This window comes from Podarcis erhardii, assembly GCF_964252035.2.
Source record: "Podarcis erhardii genome assembly, chromosome: 13".
Lineage (NCBI taxonomy): Eukaryota > Metazoa > Chordata > Lepidosauria > Squamata > Lacertidae > Podarcis > Podarcis erhardii.
Genome location: NC_138502.1, coordinates 15,063,823 through 15,086,832, shown reverse-complemented (window position 1 = coordinate 15,086,832; position 23,010 = coordinate 15,063,823). Strand labels below are relative to the sequence as shown.

Genomic DNA, 23,010 nt, shown 5'->3' with positions numbered 1-23,010 from the left:
TGCCTGCAAAGATGGACCCGCAGCGCCTCTAACAAAGACCCCGCCGCCGCCGCCGCCGCCGCCTCGCTCGGGTTTGCCCTTCTTGGCTGGGTGGGGGGAGCTTGCACGGGGGTCTCCATCTCTTTCTCCTCTCCTTTCCCCGGGGAGCCCCTTTTGTCTCCGGCCGCCGCCGCCGCAGCGCCAGCAGCGCCCCCCGCCCCCACCTCCCCATGCCTTGCTGAGGCTCTGCGAAGCCCACCCGGGGGGGCGGGTGGGGGGTGGACCCCATTCCGCCGCGATGGGCGCCCCACCTTCCCCCCCGCAACCACCGCTGGAGGGGCTTCCGCGTCGGGAGGGGGATCTCCTTTAAGGCTCTACTTCCCCCCCTCGCCCCCCTCATTCATCCTCTCTGAGCACCCCGGAAATTATCTGATTCTATTTCCAAGAAACACCTTTTCCCACTAGGAGACACCCAGCCCCCCACCCCCAAAAAGAACACCCCTCCAGCACCCTAGTATTTACCATCAGCAACCCCCAGGCATCAACAGCTGACCTTTGAGAGGGTTTTTCCAGGCACACCTAGGTTTTATCAAACTTCTCCAAATCGTAAAGGAAGATCTTGATTCTGGAAAGATAGCTCCCCTCCGCACACACATTTTAAAACAGAAACCCCTTTCAAAGAGGAGTCTTACTTTCCTGACCCCCCCCCAATTCTCAGTAAGCCTCCCCCCAAAAGTGATTTCACCCCTCTGTGCAAGAGATCCCTTGTGGGTCTTATTCACATTTGCTGGTCATAATTGTAGAGAATCACACAAACATCTCTTTGGACACTGTCCAGAATTTCTGCTGCTCTTGAATTTTCTGTTTACTTCAACCTCCTCTCATGATTTCTGTGGTACAACTCTGAACCTCTTCCTTCCCCCCACCTTATTAGAAAGGCAATAGATCTCCTTCCCCTATATTTTGAAGTGCACTTCTGAAATTGTTCCCGCTTCCCTGATTCCAGACGGGCGCCTTGTTTAAATTTCTTTCTCCCATAGCTATACTATCCATTTATGTCTACGGGGATCCCCAAATTTTCCATCCCTCTAGCAGGGAGGAGCCTGGGCTTCTTCACCACATTTCTATAGGGTCCAGCATTTGCATCTGTTTGTAAAAGAACAGAAATAGTAGTAATAACAGATTCCCTAAATCTCAGTTATATAGTGAGATAACATTTGAGTGCCTGCCTACTCTCTAGTAAACACCTAATCCCAGAGGTTCCTGATATAAAAGCCAACAATTCTTTCAGCCTATCCAACATTCTGGAATATGGGCTCCAAAAATCTGTTTTGACAGATTGTTCCTTTTCATTTAATTCAGTCTGAAAGTCGCAGAGGGAAAAAACTCCTTAGAGATATTCCCTAGAGCGTTTCATCTCTGATAGAGGGACGTGAATTGTACAACTAGAGTTTTATTGTGTTAAATCTCCCCGCTTTCAACGAGAGTTGAAAGTAGTGATCTGAGACCCTCCAAACTGCCTCTGCAGTGCCCCATAACCCAAGACACCCACCTTCAACCCGCTTTTTCCAGACCCTTCCACATTCAAGGTATCCCTAAATACCTCCCCTTTCGTCTTAAGTCGTGAGAGCTTTCAAGAACAGGTGCTGCTAAGGCCATACAACTGTCAAGAACACTCCTTTGCAGATTCTGGGACACCCCAAAACTTTTGAGCACCCAATATTGCAGACGTTTCTTCAGCCCTGTATACCTGCGTTCAGCCAGCCTTTCGATAGGCACCCGCAAATTCCCCCCCCAGCTCAGAGTTTCCCCACTGTCCCAAGGGTGCCTTGAAATCCTAACTTCAGACCCAAGAGCTCATCCCGCTTCTGATTCCTTTCTCAAAACCATCATTTCTTTACCCCCCCCCCCATTTGTCCAATGGCTTTTCAGGACCCAAATCACCCCCTGCAAGCCCAGCTCTGTAGCAATGTTTTTGGGGCACTCACTGGGTTAATACAACCCCCTTTAGCAGCCGGCCTAGGTGGGGGGCAGAAGTATTATTGCAATAATGGGGTGCAGCTAGCCTCGCCGCCGCCGCCACAGCAGACGCCACTCAGCAATGCGGTCATGGTGGAGCCGGAGCCCGATCGGCCCATTGGCTATGGAGCTTTTGGCGTGGTGTGGTGAGTGAGGAGTTTGGGGTCGCTGGGTGTTGTGGGCTGGTTGGACGTGGAGAAATGGTGGGTGGGGGAACAGGCGGGGGGACCCCCAAGGGAAGAAGGCTCAGAGCCAGGGGAGTGGTGGTGGGACAAACGTGAGTCGTCAGAGGGAGAAGACTGGGAGGAAGAGGCGTTGGAAGCTGAAGCGGTAACAGGGCTTAGTGAGCTGGGAGAGTCTGTGGCAGAGAGCAGTCCAGAAGCTGAAGGAGAGGAGGGAGGCCCAGAGGCAGAGATGAGTCAGGCTGGTGAAGAGCCAGAAGGGTCTCCCTCCCCTGCTGCAGCAAGCTCTCCTTCCCCCTGGTCTCCCAGAACCAAAGAGGCATGAATATATATATATATATATATATATATATATAATTTATTCTTTTAATTAGAATGGCAAAACAAAATAAGAGAGTACTCTGAACTGACAAGATTATCAGCAAGGTTAAGAGACGTTACGTATGAAAAATTGATCAGAGAGTGGGATATATACAGAGTATATGTAAAAGAACACTGTCAAAGATCAATCCGTTGGCAGGTCTTGACTGAGCTTCGGTGTGTAAGTAGGATAATTTTATAAAATAAAATTTATAGTAAGTCAAGTAACACAGAGAAGGTAAAGTTTAAGCGCGTATTTAAGGAACTTAATTCGGGAACGCAAGGGGAAGATTGGAGGTCTTGTCAAATTTAATCACAAATGGATGTACAAATCAAGTATTCGTTAAAGAATGAATAATTGTTTGCTTTTTAATTTCTTATTTTGCCTATAACATCCATTGCATATTTCTGTTGTAAAGTTTTCAACCAATAAAGCATTTAAAACTGGGGGGGGGGGACACGACGACGACAGAAGAGGCATGAAAAGGGCAGAGGAGAGCTTGGCCGCATGCAGGCGCAGTCTCAGATTGCTTGGGGAAAACCCTGGAGAGAACTTGCTCAGTGTGATTTACTGCTGGCTTGCTCCTGACACTCGGTTTTGTTTTAATTTTTGAGGAGGTTGAAGTCTGAAGCAGGGAAGGAAGGGGCTAGGGCAGGGATCAGGAAAACTGGAGCCTTCTGGGTGTTCGACTCCCATTGTTCCTGACCGTTGGGGTCTGTTGGGAATTGGAGTCCGGCAGCATCTGGAGGACCACTGGTTCCTCAGTCTGGAGCCAGAGGTCCAGGGGAGCTGTGAACGGCCATTTCAGAGGCGTTCTGTTTTTCTTTCCTCAGGTCGGTGACGGATCCCCGAGACGGGTCGCGAGTTGCACTCAAAAAGATGCCCAACGTTTTCCAGAACTTGGTCTCTTGCAAACGGGTCTTCAGGGAGTTGAGAATGCTCTGTTACTTCAAGCACGACAACGTGAGTGTGGCGAGAGTGAGAGGGGAGGTTGGCGGGGCTCGGCAAAGTGTCCTCTGCTGGGCTGCTCTGCTAGGTCAGCGCATCTCTCCATGGGCCTATCTGTTGGGGGGTAGGGGAGCAAGTGGTCCCCTAGCTGCCATCCAGATTTCTGCCACTAGCCCTGATGTGGCATCACTCTGTACGTTTTTAGCCCTGTGCATGGCTTTTATACACACCTGCTGTGTCCCCACCCTCGCTCACCCTTTTTCTGAAGAAAAGGTTGCAGCATTGGGACTTTAGACAAAAGGCGTTTAAGAAGTGACGTGATAGAAGATTATAAAATTACGCATGGCGTGGACAGTGGGTAGAGAAGGATGCTGGCCGAGGTGGGTCATTGACTTGGTCTTACGTTCTTAAGACTTTGACAGTACCTTCCCTAGTTTGTGGTACACGTTCAAGCTGAGCTTTCATCACCATCATAATTTTATTATTTTTACCTCTTCCATCTGACTGGGTTGCTCCAGCCACTCTGGGCGGCTTCCCACAGATATAAAATAATAATAAAACACCAAACATTAAAAACTTCCCAATACAGTGGTTCCCAAAATCTAGAGAGGTTTGGCCCTCTTGGTGTTCAACTGCCTTTGTACCAATCCCTTCTTTTTGGGGAGGTTTCCTCTTTTGAAGTCAATTGTGACTAGTTTGGGATTTCTTTGGCACTTCTCTCGCTTCCCATAAATGTTGGTTTTCATAACGTAATGGTCACTTGTCCCCAGTCGGTTCTACAGAACTTACATCTTTTGCCAGGTCCTGGCTGCCACTAACAATTACAGTCAAACCTCGGTTCCCAAACAGCTCCGTTTTGGAACATTTCGCTCCCGAACGCCGAAAACCCAGAAGTAAATGTTCCGGTTTCCGAAAAAAATTCAGAAGTTGAACGTCTGACGTGGCTTCCACTTGAGTGCAGGAAGCTTTTGCAACCAATCAGAAGCCGTGCCTTGGTTGTCGAACACTTCGGAAGCTGAACGGGCTTCCGGAATGGATTACGTTTGACAACTGAGGTTTGACTGTAAGTCCAGGGTCACTGCTTCCCTGGCTGGTTCCTGGACTAGCTGTTCCAGGTCACAGTCGTTCAGAGCATTTAGAAACCTGACTGCTTTGTTGTGACTGGAGCCCGCCTGTGTCTGAGGGTATCTGAGGTAGCAAAATAATATTTTCCCTGAGTGATAACAGCTACATTGGTTTGCTGATGTAATGGAAATGCATTCAGATAGCTCATCCCACATAACTTTCTCTGACAGGACATTACAAAAACAAAAACACAACTCTTAAATGTTCTTTCTCTTGTTCTCTCAGGTCCTCTCAGCGTTGGACATTCTCCAGCCTCCACAAATCGACTGTTTTGAGGAGATGTATCCTTCGTCCCACATGCAGGCCGGTGCAGCCTGTTGCTCAGTTATCTTCCCAGCATTCTTTGCTTATCATTTCTGCCCCCCACCTCTATCCTTTGCCGGAGAGGCCAATATAGGTATTTTCTTTTTGTTGTCTCCTTCCCACCCACCCCTTTTATGTGTTCGTTCATTTGTTTATTTATTTTGTAATTGCTTTTCTTACAGTTTTTAGGCATTGTGTTGATCTGGTTCCCCCCCCCCCCTATAATTCTTTTGCCGTGCTTTTTTTCACCAAATTAAATTTGTTTCCTATTTGTGTTTAGCTTTCTTAATTTACAGTTTGTCAAGCATTTCTCAGTCTGTCCGTCCCCCAATGCAATTGTTTCATGGCTTCTTCTCGGCTCCATTTCAATCCCTTTCTTTGTCTTTGTTTTCCTTCACTCCTCAGTTTCTCTCTTTTCCTGTAACCTATTTGCTTTCAAGAATATCATCATTCATTCCCCTGCCTGTTTCTTCTTATTTTACTTCCTTCTGCTGTTAACACTGTTTGTCTGTCCTCCCCAATTGTAACCTCCATTAGTTCCGCTTTTGTTTTCAATAATCCCCCCCCCTTTCATTCTTGGTGTCTCTTTTACAGCCAGCGTTGGCCTTTTCCATCGTTTCAATTGTCTTGATGACATTCTTTCATTTTGCAGTGTGTTTTACTTTCCTTTTACCTGTCTTTGATCTGCACTGTGGTCCATCTGTATAATTATTATTTTTTAGACTTACCTTAATTTTGCCTTGCCCTTGCCTTTGTGTGTTCTGTGCTTTCTGCCTCCTAATTTTGCTGGAAGCAGTTGGTTCAACTAAATGGCGGAGAACCAATTTTTCTTTTTTGCTTACGATGGGAAGGGGCTGGGCGCTCAGATACCTGGTCGTTCTCTGGTCCCATCTCCCGCATCCTCCTTGACGATGTCCACCAGTTACGTCATCACAGAGTTGATGCAAAGTGACCTTCACAAAGTCATTGTGTCTCCACAACCTCTCAGCGCTGACCACATCAAGGTCTTTCTGTATCAGATCCTCAGGGGTGAGTACCGAAACATTTCTAAAGTGAGTTTTTCATTAACAATATGCCGCAAGGCAGTCAGTATGCAACACACTAAATTACAGTAGCTTCTAGAAATACAACAATAAAAGCTCGTTAGGGGACGGGAATCATGTTTCAAAGGCTTATCTGAATAACTCTGTTTTCATGACACCATTACTGTAGCAAGTAGACAGGGATGATTCCTGCTGAACTTCTAGTGGCAGGGAGTTCCACGGTGCAGCGCCTGCCACATCAAAGGCTTGGTCCATATCCTCAGGGATATGAGAAGCCACTAGAATAATAATAATAAAAAAATTTATTTATATCCCGCCCTCCCCAGCCGAAGCTGGGCTCAGGGCGGCCAACAACAATCAAAACAATCCAACGAATCCAAAAACATTTCATTATAAAAATTAATTAAAATCAAATTTATGGCAACCAATAAGCAAAAGTCTGTGCAGATTGCCAGAGGAGGGGGGTCAGGCTGCGCCTGACCAAAGGCCTGGTGGAACAGCTCTGTCTTGCAGGCCCTGCGGAAAGATGTCAAGTCCCGCAGGGCCCTGGTCTCTTGTGACAGAGCATTCCACCAGAAGTTCCCACCAGAGGATCTCTGTAGGATGTGGAGATGCCACAACCTTTTATTGTAGGAGGGTTGATGTCCAATTCATTTCTGAAGTTCCATCCCTCGAATACCTCTTCCTTCCACCCTCTTAAATTATTCTCTTCTCCTTCATGCTTCTCTTCCCTTTTGACTTTTATTGCTATTTTCTTCTGTCCCTCACCTGCGCTTTCTCAATTCTTTCTCAACCTCGTTCTATCACGCTTCATGTATTTTTTACCGCCTTTCAATCACTTCCTTCCTTCCTTCTCTGAGGGTTTTGTTCTTTGCAGAGCTGAAAACCGGATTAACCACAGTTTTTAGTCCATTAATTGTATGTTGCTAATTGATTTATTAATAATGCTGGCATATGGGTAAAATGGTAGTTCTGAAGCCAGAAGCGTACTTTCCTTTGTTTTGACATCACGCAAGGATGTCATTTTAGAAGAGGCATTACCTGCTTTGTAAGAGAAAAGATGGTGGCAGGAAAAATGCCTCTTTTAAGATAGTGCTAGCCCGTCAGTTTTTATAAGTATGCACATTTTTTTTTTAAAAAAATACCTTTTTAAAAAAATTAATTGGAGCCCCTCTAAACAAACATCTCAGCCCTTTCCCCTTTTGCTTCAGTCAGCCCATTTGTTGCAGGCAAGTTTTGTGACATTGCAAATTCTTTTCTCTCTCTCCGCCAGGGCTGAAATATTTGCACTCTGCCGGTGTTCTCCATCGGGACATCAAACCTGGGAATTTGCTGGTCAACAGCAACTGTGTCCTCAAGGTAATTCAGCCTTGTAGCCTCTAGGGGGAGCCCTTAGGGTGCAATTGTCTCTTATCCCACTAATTAATATTGTGATTGCTAATCATAGGTTTGCCATATTTCAGAAAGTGAAAATCCGGACAGAAAAGTTGTTGAGCTTTTTAAGGCAAATATTTGTGTTTTGTTTTTTGGCCAAAGTTGTTGAGCTAGTTGAGCAACTTTTTTTTCAGGTTTTAGAGTTATTTTTTTTCAAGAAATTGCCACTTCCGATATGGGTTGCCATGTACCTCGATTTTCCCGGACATTTCAGGGATTTCCTCCTGGACGCGGTTCCCAACGGCCGAATCCCGGCTGTGTCTCTGGAAATTCTGGATGCCTGGCAACCCTTCTAAACAGGATATCTCATGGTTGTTGCTCGCTCACTGAAAACGTCTGTTTAGATTGTGACCATTTGTGAAGAAGGGAAACTCTGTGCCAAGTGATCCTTATTTGAAGCATTAATGCCCCCCTCCTTTAACTGGAAAAAGCTCCCACAATGACTTGTAGGTCCATAGAAATAACACGGCTCTTGCTCTCAGGCTTGCAGTCTAAGAAGACATGTAAAGAAAAACGGGATGTGGAGGGAAAGGAAAACAAGCTGGATGAAGCTGGATAGCTCAGTCGATAGAGCATAAGACTCTTAATCCCAGGGTTGTGGGTTTGAACCCCACATTGGGTGAAAGATTCCTGCATTGCAGGGGGTTGGACTAGGTGACCCTCATGCCCCCTTCTTCCCTACCGTTCTATGATTCTAAGCAGACTCAGGCGACAAATCCTTCAGTGCTACAAGGTTCTTATGACGAGCAGCTTGGAAGTACCGTATTTTTCGCCCTATAGGACGCACTTTTCCCCCTCCAAAAATGAAGGGGAAATGCGTGTGCGTTCTATGGGATGAATGCAGGCTTTCGCTGAAGCCTGGAGAGCGAGAGGGGTCGGTGCGCACTGACCCCTCTCGCTCTCCAGGCTTCAGGAGAGCCGCAGCGCCAGTCCCACAAGGTCGGGGGACAGCGGGGAGGCGGAACGCCGCCATCCCGCTGTCTCCCGATGTGGTTTGGAGGCTGACGGCGGGGAGACGCGTGCTTCTCCCGGCCGCCAGCCCCGCAAGCTCCGGGGACAGCGGGGAGGCGCAGCGCGTCCTCCCGCTGTCCCCGGACCTGGTCTGCAGGCGGGCGGCGGGGAGAAGAGCGCTTCTCCCCGCTGCCGGCCCCACAAGCGCCTGGGGGGAAAATAATTTTTTTTTCTTTGTTTCCCCCCCAAAAAACTTGGTGCGTCCTATGGGCCGGTGTGTCCTATGGGGCGAAAAATACGGTATCTCCTAATGGTTAATCAAAATCTTCTTCCTTGCATTTTCTACCAATTAATTCTAGTCCTGCCCTTTAGAACAGTCCTCTAAAACAGGGCTGGGGATCCTGTTGCCGCCCCCTTCCCCCCAAAAAAAGTGGTTGCTGGGTTGCAAGTCACTGGGCACAGGGTCCTTACAGCCCCTCCCTGCGCTGGAAGACTGGCTCAAGTCCTACCTCTGCAGCAGTCCATTGGGTTGCCTCCAACGAGTTGCTCGCCTCCCGCTCAGTTCCCCTGCAACGGGAATTAGATAATGACTAAATCTGCAGGGATAAACGTCAAAATTAAGCAATGTTGCAGATGTCCACCCTCATTTCGGCAAAGGGCAGCTTTTCCCTGATAACGGAGGTGAAGCAGGAGACTTTTTCTTCTTCTCATTTTGGAGAGAAACCATTTACCGTATTTTTCGCCCCATAAGACGCACCTGACCATAAGACGCACCTAGTTTTTAGAGGGGGGAATGCAAGAAAAATAATTCTTTAAAGGGAGCGCTGAGCAGAGCCTGTATGCAACGGGCTGCCCTTCTCCTTCCTTGGGGAAAAGCCTGCAAGCGTCGCACACACGCTCCGCGCGGCTCTTTAAAGGGAGCGCCGCTCTTGGGGGCTTTTCCGGGAGGTGGGGGAAGGGACTGAGGGGCTGCCGCGCAAAGCCTCCTCAGGGCAGCGGGATGAAGGCTCCCCGTGCCCGGGAGAGGCTTAGCCATGCAGCCTGCATTTGCGCCATAAGACGCACACACATTTCCCATTACTTTTTAGGAGGGAAAAAGTGTGCCTCATAGAGCGAAAAATACGGTATAGTGCCAGGACTGACGTAGAATACATGAAACGACAGTGAAGGAAAGGAACGTAGTGTCACGCTCAGAAAAGCTTTTTCGTTTCTCACTATTCAATGAATCATGGCAGCCCACCAATACACAGCTGGGATCCATAAGAAAATCCTTCCAGGTCAAAGGGCGTGACTTTCTGGTAGGCCTGAGCCCCAAACACCTCTAATGGAATCAGGGTCACTTGTGGCTTTGAAGGAAGTTGGCTCATTCCACCAGGGGGCACTGCATACCAGACTGAAGTTGGAGAGGACTTTGGGCCAGATGTCTATGATCTTTGTCTTCCTTCTAGCACTTGACACACTCCTTGTCTTCCCTTCAGATCTGCGATTTTGGCTTGGCCCGGGTAGAGGAGCCAGACGAGTCCCAGCACATGACTCAAGAAGTGGTAACTCAATATTACCGGGCCCCTGAGATCCTGATGGGCACCAGGCACTACGGACGCCCAATTGATATTTGGTCGGTGGGCTGCATCTTCGCTGAACTGTTGGGCAGGCGTATCCTCTTTCAGGCCCAGAGCCCAATTCAGCAGGTAATGTATAGGAAGCCAGTATTGGGGAAAGGGTGGGAAGCTGTTGGTGGCAAAGAGCGTGGCTGGATCTAGAAGTGTTTCAGTTAAATGTGTTGTAAACTTCATATGAGAAAATCGGGTTGGCAAAAACAGGACTCCACAGCGCCATCTGGTGGCACAGTGTTAGAATGCATAAACAATGCATATAAAATCTTTGCCAGTGTAGCTGAGTCCCATATCACCGTTGCTTGTGATTCTACAAAACGGCCACCAGTGGGCACCAAACAGCAATCCATCCATCCACCTACAATGCGAAAAAGACAAATTCTCATTTTCCTTAAAGATGGGTGACATCAAAATGACATTGCATATTAGGCTTATAAGGATGTTGATCACTCCCAAGTTGACACCAGGTGCCTGGAAGGCACTGGGGTGAGGCAGGGCAATGAGGGTGGGGCCGGATGGATGCATCAGCCAGAGTCCTGTCACATAGGCTGCTATTGGTCTCACCACTCGTCCATCTCACTCAGTATTGCCGTCTGGCAGCAACTTCTCCAGGGCTGCGGACAAGGGGCGTTCCCACCTCAGCCTGGAGATGAAACCTGGGACTGGCGTGCAACTAAAGGTGGTCCGATTGAGATACTTTTGAATGGGTTTAGAAAACAAAAACACACATTAAAAATCTGGCATCGTAAGAATCAGGAATTGGTGTGATTAAAAACGGAAAGGCAGGCTGGATTTCCAGCTGCTTCTGAAGATGCGTATTTGGAAGTGCCTTTGATAGTTCCATAGGGAGGAAGTTCTGCAACTGCAGGGCAGGGCCACCACCAAGAAGGCCCCGTCTTTGGCTGGCAACGTAATGGACTGTACCTGTTGGCATTCAAGGCGGAGGGACTCTGTAGCTGATCATAATGCAGGAGCAGTAAATTTCTTTCTTTCCTGTCCTCCTGCTCCCTCTCGCCGCTCCCTCTTTCTCCCTTCTGGCCTCGTGGCTCCTTTGCACTGTTCTGCGGTCGGCAGCTGGACCTGATCACAGACCTCCTGGGGACTCCTCCTGTGGCCGCCCTCCATTCAGCCTGTGAGGGGGCTCGGGCCCACATTCTGCGTGGCAACCACAAGCCAGTGAGTACAGCTGGGACTGTCTGTTGGGAGGGGGGATCTGTGAGGACGGGGAGGGAGGGAAAGAGGAAGAGAATGGCGCCAGGCATGTGCCTCTCTTCGCAGACTCAGCCCTCTCTGTCTCTTTCCAGCCGTCGCTGTCTGTCCTTTACATGCTCTCTGGAGAAGCCACCCACGAAGCCGTCCATCTGCTGTGTCGGATGCTGGTCTTTGACCCGGTGAGTTGGTGTCAGGGAAGGTCTTGACCCCGTGACAGCCTCTTGGTGTGGCCTACCTCACAGGAATGTTGTGAGGGTGAAACAGGAAGGGGGGAAAACCACGTCTGCATTTTTTAGCTCTTGGGAAGAATGGCGGGGTGCAAAAGTAATGAAATAAAAACAAACGATGAAACGTTAGGCTGCTGCTCTCTCCCCTGCCCACTCCATGGAAAAGAAGCTGTTCCGGTGATGCTTCCTCACTGCTACCACCTGCAAGCACCAAGTGTGTAAAGTGGTACCTCGGAAGTCAAATGGAATCCGTTCCAGAAGTCTGTTCAGCTTCCAAAACGTTCGGAAACCAAGGCATGGCTTCTGATTGGCTGCAGGAAGCTCCTGCAGCCAATTGGAAGCTGCGGAAGCCACGTCAGATGTTTGGGTTCCAAAGAACGTCCGCAAACCGGAACATTCACTTCTGGGTTTGCGGCCATCAGGAGCCAACATGCTTGACTCGCAAGGCGTCCAGGATCCAAGATACGACTGTACGTTCTTCCGTTCCACAGTCACTCTGTATCCCTGAGTAGCGTTGGGGACACAGCCTTCGCTTTCTCAGCCAGCCAGCCAGACTTGAGCCTGAGAACCTGCTGGTTTCTTGGTACCCACTACAGGTTCCTTGAAGTGCTAGATTATCTAATTTTGATAATCCAAACCACCTGAATTCCATTCGCAAGCAGATCGCCCAAAGAGCTGCCCTCAACAGAAGCCCTGCCTTAAAGCAGAAATCAATATATTTTTAGAACAGAAATGTTTTGTTGCAGACCAAAGGCAGTGCTTAAAGTGAATTGTGGTGAGCCGAGGTTTGCTTTTCAGGTGTGAAATTCCAAGTGCAAGGTGCTTCATTCTCATTTGAATATTCAGCTTCCACTGTTCAAGTTGCAGAGAAAAACATTCAATGTTTGTCTTGACTCTCCTCCTCCTGCCTGCAGGCCAAACGGATCTCTGCCAAGGATGCCCTCTCTCACCCTTACCTGGACGAGGGCCGGCTCCGCTACCACACCTGCATGTGTACCTGCTGCTTTTCCGTGTCCTCGGGCCGCGTCTACACCAGTGACTTCGAGCCCCGGGCCGACCCGAAGTTTGATGGATCCTACGAGAAGAACCTCACCTCCGTCTGGCAGGTCAAAGGTAGAGTGTCCTCTTCCCCAGGCTCCCTCCTCGCACCTGGGCAGTTCCACCCTTGGCTTTATTCCTTCCTCCTCCTCCTCCTTGTTGTTGTTGTTTAGTCATTTTGTTGTGTCCAACTCTTCGTGACCCCATGGACCAGAGCACGCCAAGCACTCCTGTCTTCCACTGCCTCTTGCAGTTTGCTCAAACTCATGCTGGTAGCTTCGAGAACACTGTCCAACCATCTCGTCCTCTGTCGCCCCTTCTCCTTGTGCCCTCCATCTTTCCCAACATCAGGTTCTTTTCCAGGGAGTCTTCTCTTCTCATGAGGTGGCCAAAGTACTGGAGCCTCAGCTTCACGATCTGTCCTTCCAGTGAGCACTCAGGGCTGATTTCCTTAAGAATGGATAGGTTTGATCTTCTTGCAGTCCATGGGACTCTCAAGAGTCTCCTCCAGCACCATAATTCAAAAGCATCAATTCTTCAGCAATCAGCCTTCTTTATGGTCCAGCTCTCACTTCCATACATCACTACTGGGAAAACCATAGCTTTAACTATACGGACCTATATGAATAGCCTATAACTATACGAATAGCCAAGGAGGAAGGACCTTCCCTTTCATGGATCACTGCCTTGCCGTGGCGAAGGGGCTTGAATAACTCAGAGAAGCTATGAACTATGCTGAGCAGGGCACCCAAGATGGACAGGTCATAGTGGAGAGTTTTGACCAAACGTGATCCACCTGGAGCAGGAACCGGCAAGCCACTCCAGTATCCCTGCCAAGAAAACTCCATGGACAAAGACAAAAGGTCCTTCCTCCTTGGCTATTTTAATTTCTATCTTGGCTTGCCACACCAGGATCCCCGAGGCAACTGATGCTGATTGCGTTTGCAATTAAGTTGTAAGTACCATATTTTTCGCTGTATAAGACACACCAGACCACAAGACGCACCTAGTTTTTGGAGGAGGAAAACAAGAAAAAAAATATTCTCGATCTCAGAAGCCAGAACAGCAAGAGGGATCGCTGCGCAGTGAAAGCAGCAATCCCTCTTGCTGTTCTGGCTTCTGGGATAGCTGTGCAGCCTGCATTCGCTCCATAAGACGCACACACATTTCCCCTTACTTTTTAGGAGGGAAAAAGTGAGTCTTATAGAGCAAAAAATACGGTAATACGTTTTGAAACACAAGCAGCAGGGGGGAAAGATGAGCAGAGGAAAACTGCCTGGAAACTGAGACAAGGGTAGGAAACGTGATTCCCACCGTAAGTTGTGGGTCTCAAAAATCTGGAGGGCCAAAGGTTTGCCCCACCCCCCACCTGCGCCCCACTTGGACTCCTGGATAATCCAGAAAGGTTGCACGGTTAGGCTCGCTTGCTAGGGGTGTGCCCAGTTGGAGACAGCGGGACTTACTTGTAAGCACGAACAAGGCGGTTTGTTAAATTATATATACAGAGGCCCATCAGCAGGGCAGGTCCTGGCTTCAAGGAGGAGATAATCTAGAATCTGACAGGGACCCACCCTCTGTCACAGCACCCAACTGATACGTCTATGTGGAAAAAGCTGCTTGGGAGGATTTTATTATTGTTGTTGTTGTTGTTCTTCAGAAAGGGAGCATACACGTATCTTTTAAAATATTTTGTATTTATAAAGAAAGCACAGCAACGGTTTAAAAACAGGAGAATTTGCAACCATACATTTGCAGCGTACCGCCACTTTAGATTCCGAAACTCGCAATGTGTTTTTTAATTGTTGCAACGCTTTTTTTGTTTTTGTTTTTAAGAAATGAAAAGTTGCTTTAAAACAAACAAGGAAGGCAGCATGTTAACGGTTTGAAATAAATAGCTGGCAAAGTGGAAGGAAATGGGGAAGTATGTGTTTTTCTGTTGGGCTGAGTTACCAGCTGAGTCACAGGAGGGGTCTGGGAACTCAGGGTCATGTGCCGCCAAACGGGTCGTGGAAAATGTCGTTTTTGAGGAGGAGGAGGAGGAGGAAGGGAGGGGCACCGTGGCGCTGACCCGGGAGGCCATTCTAAGCATGGCAGGGCAGCTCAGTGGTTGGAGCACATGTTCTGTGTACAGAAATTGCCAGGTTCAACTCTGGGCATCTCCCAGGACAAGGCTGGGAGAGTCTCCTTGCCTGAAACCCTGGAGTGCTGCTGCCAGAGGGAGCAAAGGAGAAGACCGATTCCTACATTACTCGTAAGGGGGAATGCGGGAGCAGGGGACCCTCAGGCCCTGGAAGGGGGATAAGGAGGTGGAGGAGCCACGATTGAACTGAGGGAGAGAAGCGGGGAGGAGGCCACGGGGGGGGGGTGGCGGCTCTGAAGGTCAGGAGAAGGAGCATCTGCTGGATCTAGGAGCAGGCAGGATTAGGCCAGCCTTCCCTACCCTGGTGCCCTCCATCTCCCACCAGCCCCAGCCTGCATCTCCAGTGGTTTTAAATGAGGGGCAGGGCCAGCACCAGACTGCAGGGGGCCCTCAGCACCGTGCCCTGACCTCTCCCCCCCCCCAAAACACATACAGTGGTACCTCAGGTTAAGTACTTAATTCGTTCCGGAGGTCCATTCTTAACCTGAAACTGTTCTTAACCTGAAGCACCATTTTAGCTAATGGGGCCTCCCGCTGCCGCCGCGCCACTGGAGCAGGATTTCTGTTCTCATCCTGAAGCAAAGTTCTTAACCTGAAGCACTATTTCTGGGTTAGCGGAGTCTGTAACCTGAAGCGTCTGTAACCTGAGGTACCACTGTAGTTGGATCAGCCATCTTTCTATAGGGTGTAATGGGGTGCTTTCCCCAGCCCCATTAGTCCCTTTTCTCTTTATTCACTGGCCGGGGTTAGAATCTGCATCGGCCGAGGAGCATTGCATTCTGGGTAAATTAAGATGGCAGGTGGCTCCCCCGGGCAGAAGTTGAGCTTCACTCCCATGCCGACGTGCTAACCCTGCCTGCCCACCTCTATAACAGCAGTCTGGGGCCTCAGCGATGAGCAACAGGGTAGTGAGGGGCCTGTCTGAGCCCCCGCTGTTTTTGGGCAGTGCCCGCCGTGTTAGCCAATGGCGCCAGGCTCAATGACAGGAACTGCAGCCCCAAACTTTTGGAGGGCTCCAGGCTGGAGAGGCACGGGCTGCACCGTGAGTCATCGGTTGCGTTGGCCAACTTTGACCCATGTCTGTCACCCGCCCTGCAGGCTTGCTCAACCTGTGGTTTCCTATGTGCGTCTGTGTGGGGAAAAACACACAGCAACAAGGTTGTTGAAACAGCAAAAGGTAATAAAAACACCAGAGCACCAAATGGGCATTCTTGCCTGCCAATTCCGTGACAGGTGGGATATAAAAGCAACTAAATAAGAGGCCAAACACCAGCACACTGAACTGAGCTCGGAAACAGGCCCGCGGCCTGCAAGGCTAAGTGGAGAGCTGGCAAAATGGCTTTCCTTGGATCAGGGGTCAGCAAACGTTTCAGCAGGGGGGCAGCCCACTGTCCCTCAGACCCTGTGGGGGGCTCGACTATATTTTTTTTTTGGGGGGGGAGAATGAACGAATTCCTATGCCCCACAAATCGCCCAGAGATGCATTTTCAATAAAAGGACACATTCTACTCATGTAAAAACACGCTGATTCCCAGACCGTCTGTGGGCCGGATTGAGAAGGCGATTGGGCTGGATCCGACCCCCGGGTCTTAGTTTGCCTATCCCGTGGCTTAGTTTGGCCCCAGCGAGCAGCCTAAACAATCTGTTATTTTGGATTAATGGAATTTTGCAAGCAGTCATCAATAGCCACTCTCATGTGCCTACCACGGCAGTAAGTTTTGTGTCCAAGTGTGATTGTCTGGCAGGCCTTGGGGTGGGAAAGAAAGGAGCCCTGGGTGGGAAGGAACAAGTTTTAAGGCAAAATTACAGATACGAAGAGCTGCTTGAACTCAGGGGAAGAATAAAGCTTGGTTGGGAGAGCAATGGTGAGGCTGGGGGTGAACTGGGCATGGAAAAGAGAGGCGAATAAATGGGAAGACTGGAATGACAGGGACCCCTTTCTCCCTTTCCAGAGCTGGTGCATAGGTTTATCTTGGACCAGCAGCGGGGGAAACGTGTCCCGCTCTGTATCAACCCCCAGTCGGCTGCCTTCAAAACCTTCATCCGGTGAGTGTGCAGTGCTGCCCCCTAGAGGCATAGCTGGAAGCCCCCCTTAATAATAATATTATAATAATTTATTATTTATACCCCGCCCATCTGGCTGCGTTTCCCCAGCCACTCTGGGCAGCTTTCAACAGAATTTTAAAATACAATAATCCATTAAACATTAAAAGCTTCCCTAAACAGGGCTGCCTTTAGATGTCTTCTAAAAGTCTGGTAGTTGTTTTTCTCTTAGACATCTGGTGGGAGGGCGTTCCACAGGACGGGTGCCACTACCGAGAAGGCCCTCTGCCTGGTTCCCTGTAACTTGGCTTCTCGCAGCGAGGGAACCGCCAGAAGGCCCTCGGCGCTGGACCTCAGTGTCCGGGCAGAATGATGGGGGTGGAGACGCTCCTTCAGGTATACCTTAGGAGTGGGTTTCTGGCCTAGAAATGAGGGTCTTTAAACTCTTCTTGTTTCCACTCGGCAGCTCCACGGCGTGGCATTCCTCCAAAGTGTCCAAAAAGGAGGAGAGATGAAGGCGCCCAGAGGACAGGGTGGGGAGAAAGAGAAGAAAGGAGAAGAAGAAAAAGGGAAAGCAAAGGAGGAGAAGGGCAGAATGAGAGAGCCTTTTCATCGGGTGATGGAGAGAGAGAAAGAAGAAGAAGAAGAATAAACAACCACTCTTCTTAATCCTGCACTCTTGAATATTTTGACTCATGGACAAACATTTGGGGTGGGGGGAAAACGTCTGTGTCTTTTTTTATTATTATGAATATTAATATTATTTGGGGAGGGTGGGAGGGTTGGGAAGGGATTGTTTTTCGCATCAATTGATGTCTTTTTCCCTCCACCTTTATTGTTCTGCACTGGAAAACCCTTTAGGTTGTAGGTATTCTCCTTGTGCAACCCCCAAATCTGCACTGTTCCCCGACACGCCTGTATTTGCCCATCTCCTGGCTGAGTTACCCTTCCCTCTCTGTCCCTGTATTATTAGGGTTTTGTATTGCTACCCCGAGAGGGTTTGCAGTTGTTGGAGCGAAGGGGTGTTTGCTTTTCTCAGTATGTTCCGCCCATTCTGCACCAAACCCTGCTGTTCCCCCACTCCTTCAAAAAAAAAATCCTCTTTAGGATCAGTGAAGGTTCTTCTTACTGGCTGCGTCTTCACTCCTATGTGCAAGGCACCGTCCCGTAAATAAGCGGCATGTTTTATTAGTTCCCCTAAATGGTCTGTCCGAAAAGAACTACAGGTGTGGGGAGTTGGGGGGGGGGAGAAACCCAATTTCCTGGCTGGTATCCATACAGCCTTTATCAACCATATTGTTCTCTTAACTGTTCACACTGAATATTCTGCCACTTCTTACAATCAGAAAAGGGGACTCTGGGCCTAAGTAAATATGATTAGTGATAGAACACCAATAGGTTTTTAAGTAAGTAAAGTTACAATGAAAGCATGGGGCAGGGATTTGAAGTGTGTGTGGCAAAGAGGGCCCAACCTTTTCCTTGTCTGCATGCTCCAGTTGTCCCTCCGCCAACCCCAGAAAGAAAAACACCTGAGGTACCACCTGGCTCCATTTTGGCATCTCCCAATGTGGCCTTTAAAAAAAAAAATCACTGCTGGGGTTTACTGTATAGTTTAGTTAGGTCTTCATCCTGTCAGCAGAATCTCTGGAAGTTTCCTTCTCCCACCACCCCACTTTGCAGCCAGAAAAGCACCCCACTTCTTCTTAGCACTCCTCAAGGACACTTATTCCTTCCTTATTTCCACACCCGTTTGAAAATCTACCTCTTTTCTCCTAGTGTGTGTTTGGTTTGTGTGTTTGTTATTTTTAGCCGGGGGTGGGGGTGTTGAACTTTCATACTTCTGTTGTTAATTAATTTGTATTTTGTTTTCCTGGCTTTTTTTTGCGGGAGAGGGCGGCTGTTGGATGTTTTTTTATTCTTAATTTTTTCAGTTTCATTTATTAATTTATGACCCCGTCGGTTTTTAGAGACTCAAATCCTGAATGCGTGTGTGCGTGTGTGCATTTTTCCTTTGTCCCTGAAAAAGAAAATGAAAAAACAAAACAAAAAAACACAACCAACAACCTGGAAACTTGAACTGTTTTGGCTGTAATAATTTTTTTCCCTCCTAATTTAATTGTGCTCCATGGTAGCTGAATTAAATTTATGCTGTGTATTTTTCTCCTGTGATTTTTTTAATTTCTCTTCCTATTATTACTATTATTATTCAACCCTTTGAATGTAAAATCACTTTTCCTGGCAACTCTGCTGCACATCTGGATCCCTCTTCCAGTTCTGCTGGGGCGGCAGGTTGCTTTCGAGGGGCGGCTTGGGGTGTGCCCCTGCCCCAGTGAGATTGGAAGTGCCCATCTGTGGGCTCCCGGCCTCGCAGGGCGTGCTCAGGAAATGATGCGATCAGGACGCCTCGACCACATCCTTTTCTGCCACTGTTGTCAAAGTGGAGGCAACCTTTGCTTTGTCAGGGAAGTTCCTCTAAGGCAGAACTGCATACTTTGGGGTCCACAAACCAAGCAATCTGCCGTTTATCAGGTGAGGTTTTCTATTTTTTTGGTCTTCCCATTGCTGTCCACTTCCCCACTCCTCTATCGGACTCAGCCATTAGTAGGTGGGAGACAGTTTCCTCTTAATGTCCCGATGTGGAAAACACCCAGAGGAAGAGGCCCGTGTAGGGGTGGGGAATCTGGGCCCCTCCATGCCTTGCTGCACCTCGGCTCCCATCGCCCCTAACCATTGGGCATGCTGGCTGGGGCTGATGGGAAGACCACAAGCTCCCCAGCCCTGCTGTGGGAGAGTGGCAGAGCATCTACTCTGCTCAGTCAGATGGGCAGGGTACAAAATAAAAATTATCCCCATCATCTTTATGGCTGGGGGGTGAGAATCCTAGAATTGTAGTTGTGGAAGTGCCACAAGGGGCATCTAGCCCACCTGCCCCTGTAATCTTTTGCCCAACTTGGGCCTCAAACCTGCTACTCTGAGATGAAGAGTCTCGTTGCTCTACCAACTGAGCCATCCTGGGAGGGTCTCAGAAAACCGGAATGGGACTGAGTGGGACTTTGCAGGCGGGTTGAGCTGTGGGACTTGTAGCTGCAGAATAACAACTACAGTGGTACCTCAGTTACAGAAGCTTCAGGTTACAGACCATTCAGGTTACAGACTCTGCTAACCCAGAAATAGTACCTGGGGTTAAGAACTTGCTTCAGGATTAGAACAGAAATCGTGCAGTGACAGTGGGAGGCACCATTAGCTAAAGTGGTACCTCAGGTTAAGAACAGTTTCAGGTTAAGAATGGACCTCTGGAACGAATTAAGTTCTTAACCCGAGGTACCACTGTATTTTTCTTTTTTTTTAAAAAAAGGGCTTAGGTTTTATTTTTATTTTTTAATACCGCTCCACCCACATCCCTCGATTACATCAAAAATAAAGCCCAGTACGACCGCCCTGATACAAATCGGTGAATTGACTCCTCCCTCTTTCTCCACAGTTCGGCTTCTTCCTGACGCGCCCATTCTGATTCTGGATGCGGCTTTGATGTGGCTCCATCGCAGTGGCCCACCCCCTGCTACGTTGTCAACGCCGGCCCCCTCGACGGGAGCCCAGATGCCTCCTTCCTCTGTGGCCTCCCCGCTCAGCGAGTGTGGCAGCTGCCTGCTAATCATGACAGGCATCGCCTTCATTGCTGGCCTTTTCATTGTGATCTCAGCCATCCTCTGCGACCGGGTCTTCCGTGGATCCCTGCCCTCAGAAAGAAGGGGGCTGCCGTCTGTCTGGAGGCAAGGCGGGACGCTGTGGATCGAGCCTTCCAGGAGCCGCAGGGAGCCAGATCTCCTATCTAGGCCGTCAGAAACGGTGCCCCTTTGGATCCAGCGCTCAAACGACTGGTTTCTGGAGCAAGGGAGCTGCGATTCCCCCGAAGATACCCAGATGGAGACGCAGAGCCCAAGCAGCTCGGCCCCTTTCTGGGATGACGGCGAACCCACCTGGAGGATACAGCCACGCGTCACCCTGCAGGACCTAGAGAGCTTTTTCCAGCACAGCGGTCGGGGTACCTAGAGTGTTCCGTGGCTGGTTTCACTTAAGGCGCCCAAAACCTTCCCTGCCCACTCCACTCCTTCCTGAATCCAAGAAAGCTCAAAGGTCACTGTGGGGTGTGAGATGGAAAATTTCACTCTTGGGGTGTTAGGGCTTGGGTGGGAGTGTGTGGGAAATGGGCAAGAAAACATCTGGGGGGTTTTTAATACCCTGCTGGTTGGTGTAAACAAAGGCTATGATTAAAGGACACTGGGAAGGAGAATTCTGGGACCAAGGAGTTAACGTCTCGGTGTGCTAGAGAAGGAGGCAAAAATGGAAAGTTGTTTTTTTAACAAATAAGTAATGAGAAAACCCACAGAGGTTTTGCTTCATCAGATACCCATTTTTTAAGCTTTCCAACCCGACTCACTTCATACATCTCCCATGCAAAATAGGCCATTTCGGCTTAAAGGGTTGGGGCCCTCTGGATTCCTACAAGTGATCAGCCCTTAAGGACTTCCTCCCCGCACATTAAACTGCCCAAATAGGAAGATCGTACAGTCACAGTGTTAAAAGGGGCTTCAGAGCTCAACTAGACCAACCCGCTGCTGATGCAGGATGAAAGCAGGCTTTCAAAAACCACAACTGTGCGTCTGACATGCGCAAGAGTGAATGTGGCAACGAAGCAAAATGGCGGACGTTTTGTAATGGTTCTTGTGCTCTTGGCAGTTTATGCTAATATGCTGATTAAAAAAAAATATGGTTGACCTGCGACTTGTTTTATATTGTATTACAGTAGGCAGCATTTTAAGTTTGTATAGAAAAAAATAAATAATTTAAAAGAACTCAGTGATGGGCTGCTGGGTTTTTATCCCGTCATTCTCAGAGGGTTTTGTTACTGCTTTTTGAAGAGATGCAAAAAAGCCTTTTCTGTCATTGCCACCCAACACCCTGCAGTTGTGAGATGTTCTCAGGAAGCCTCGTTGATGGCAGGTGATGGCTCAGCTCTCTTTCCACAATGGGAAGCGGCAACGCTTTGGAATACCCCTTGCCAGAAACTGCAGGAAGGGAGAGCGCTCCAGCCCTGCTTCTGGTTGGCCACTGTGAGAACAGGATGCTGGACTAGATGGGATGTTGGCCTGATCCAGCGGGCTCTCCTTATTGATATAGGGTGCGAAATGTCTGGGTTCAGCAAACGTCGGAATTTAATTAGAGCTTGTGTGTTAGAACCAGGAAAAAGCCAGACTTGTGTGTTTAAGGCAGATCCGTGTATTTGACCTCTGCACTCACTGCTTCTAATCATTTAATTAGCATGCGTGGAACCTAATTATTGTGGCCAGCATGACTAAGCCGCTTTCTGGCAAAACCAGAGCAGCGCACGGAAAATCTGTTTACCTTCCCACCAGAGCAGTACCTATTTATCTACTTGCACTTTGATGTGCTTTCAAACTACTAGGTTGGCAGGAGGAGGGACCGAGCAACGGGAGCTCACCCCGTCGCAGGGATTCGAACCGCCGACCTGATCGGCAAGCCCTAGGCTCCGTGGTTTAACCCACAGCGCCACCTGCATAAGATGTTTTAGGACTTTTTAAATATTGGAGCTGTATTTGATTTCGAAGTTTTATTTGTTGCACTGTTCAGACTTTTAAATACCACGATTAAAAGAGACGATGGTTTTAACATGGTTCGCTGCTCTGAACTGTGCTTGTTCTCAAACAAATATGCCAGCAGATGCAAGTTCCAGTTAATACCTGTACTCATGACTGATAACCGCACACACTTAGCATCTTTCTTTTTTTCTTCTGCTGTAACCTGTCAGGAACATAGAAGTAGGTGTAAAGCATAGGTCATGCTCACTCCAGTGAGGAAGGGAGCTGTTTCTGGCAGGGGAATTGAAAGTGACTAGTCTGTGGGGGAAGGCCCTTCACTCTACGCAGGCATTATGACTTTCCCTCAGATGTGAAACTGACAAGGGCCTTCTACACGCTTGGCCTCCTGACTAGGGCCCAGTTAGATGCCTCCATCTTAGTTTTTGTTTTTTAAGAAAAGAAGCTGTGGGAAGCTGCCTGTCTGAACTGACTAATAGGAGGTTAGGGCTGCTTTGCATCTGGATATTTCTAATCCAAAGCCATCCTTGAGTGAGTGGATTGCAGGAGGGATTTAAAATAAATGATAATTGTGTGCTTCACAAATGAGGCAGTCCACATGGACTAAAATTATGTAGCTGCACCACTGCTCTCACCCCCTCTGACCCTCACTGGCAAAATGGGCCCACTGTCTTGTAGAAGTGGGGTGGGTGGCTCAAATCATGACGCCAGATCAGTGAGGATTGCCTTATGACCTGAAAATATGCCCCCTGGGGCACCTTGACTTCCACACGCACA

At 48.8% G+C, this 23,010-nt stretch overlaps 2 protein-coding genes across 2 annotated transcripts; both read left to right on the top strand.

Annotated features, from left to right (window-relative positions):
• Positions 1 to 96: 96 nt before the first annotated feature.
• On the top strand, positions 97 to 18,773 carry LOC309327264 (serine/threonine-protein kinase NLK2-like). Its single transcript, XM_081836415.1, has 11 exons — positions 97 to 2,144; positions 3,375 to 3,504; positions 4,840 to 4,895; positions 5,840 to 5,946; positions 7,234 to 7,319; positions 9,824 to 10,033; positions 11,033 to 11,134; positions 11,263 to 11,349; positions 12,312 to 12,510; positions 16,528 to 16,621; positions 17,085 to 18,773. Exons 1-11 carry the CDS (start codon positions 1,900 to 1,902, stop codon positions 17,131 to 17,133), a joined length of 1,365 nt encoding a protein of 454 aa, XP_081692541.1. The 5' UTR covers positions 97 to 1,899; the 3' UTR covers positions 17,134 to 18,773.
• Positions 18,774 to 19,252: 479 nt separating this feature from the next.
• LOC309326895 (transmembrane protein C16orf54 homolog) lies at positions 19,253 to 20,668 on the top strand (the record flags this gene model as incomplete). Its single annotated transcript, XM_081835926.1, has 2 exons — positions 19,253 to 19,283; positions 20,100 to 20,668. The coding sequence occupies 2 exons, from the start codon at positions 19,253 to 19,255 to the stop codon at positions 20,666 to 20,668; spliced, it is 600 nt and encodes a 199-aa protein (XP_081692052.1).
• Between the last annotated feature and the right edge of the window lie 2,342 nt (positions 20,669 to 23,010).

Coding starts and splice junctions, on each gene's coding strand:
- LOC309327264 (XM_081836415.1), top strand. CDS start 1,900: ATGGCTTTTCAGGACCCAAATCACCCCCTGCAAGCCCAGCTCTGTAGC. Junction 3,505..4,839: donor GTTACTTCAAGCACGACAAC/GTGAGTGTGGCG, acceptor TTGTTCTCTCAG/GTCCTCTCAGCGTTGGACAT. Junction 11,350..12,311: donor GGATGCTGGTCTTTGACCCG/GTGAGTTGGTGT, acceptor TCCTGCCTGCAG/GCCAAACGGATCTCTGCCAA.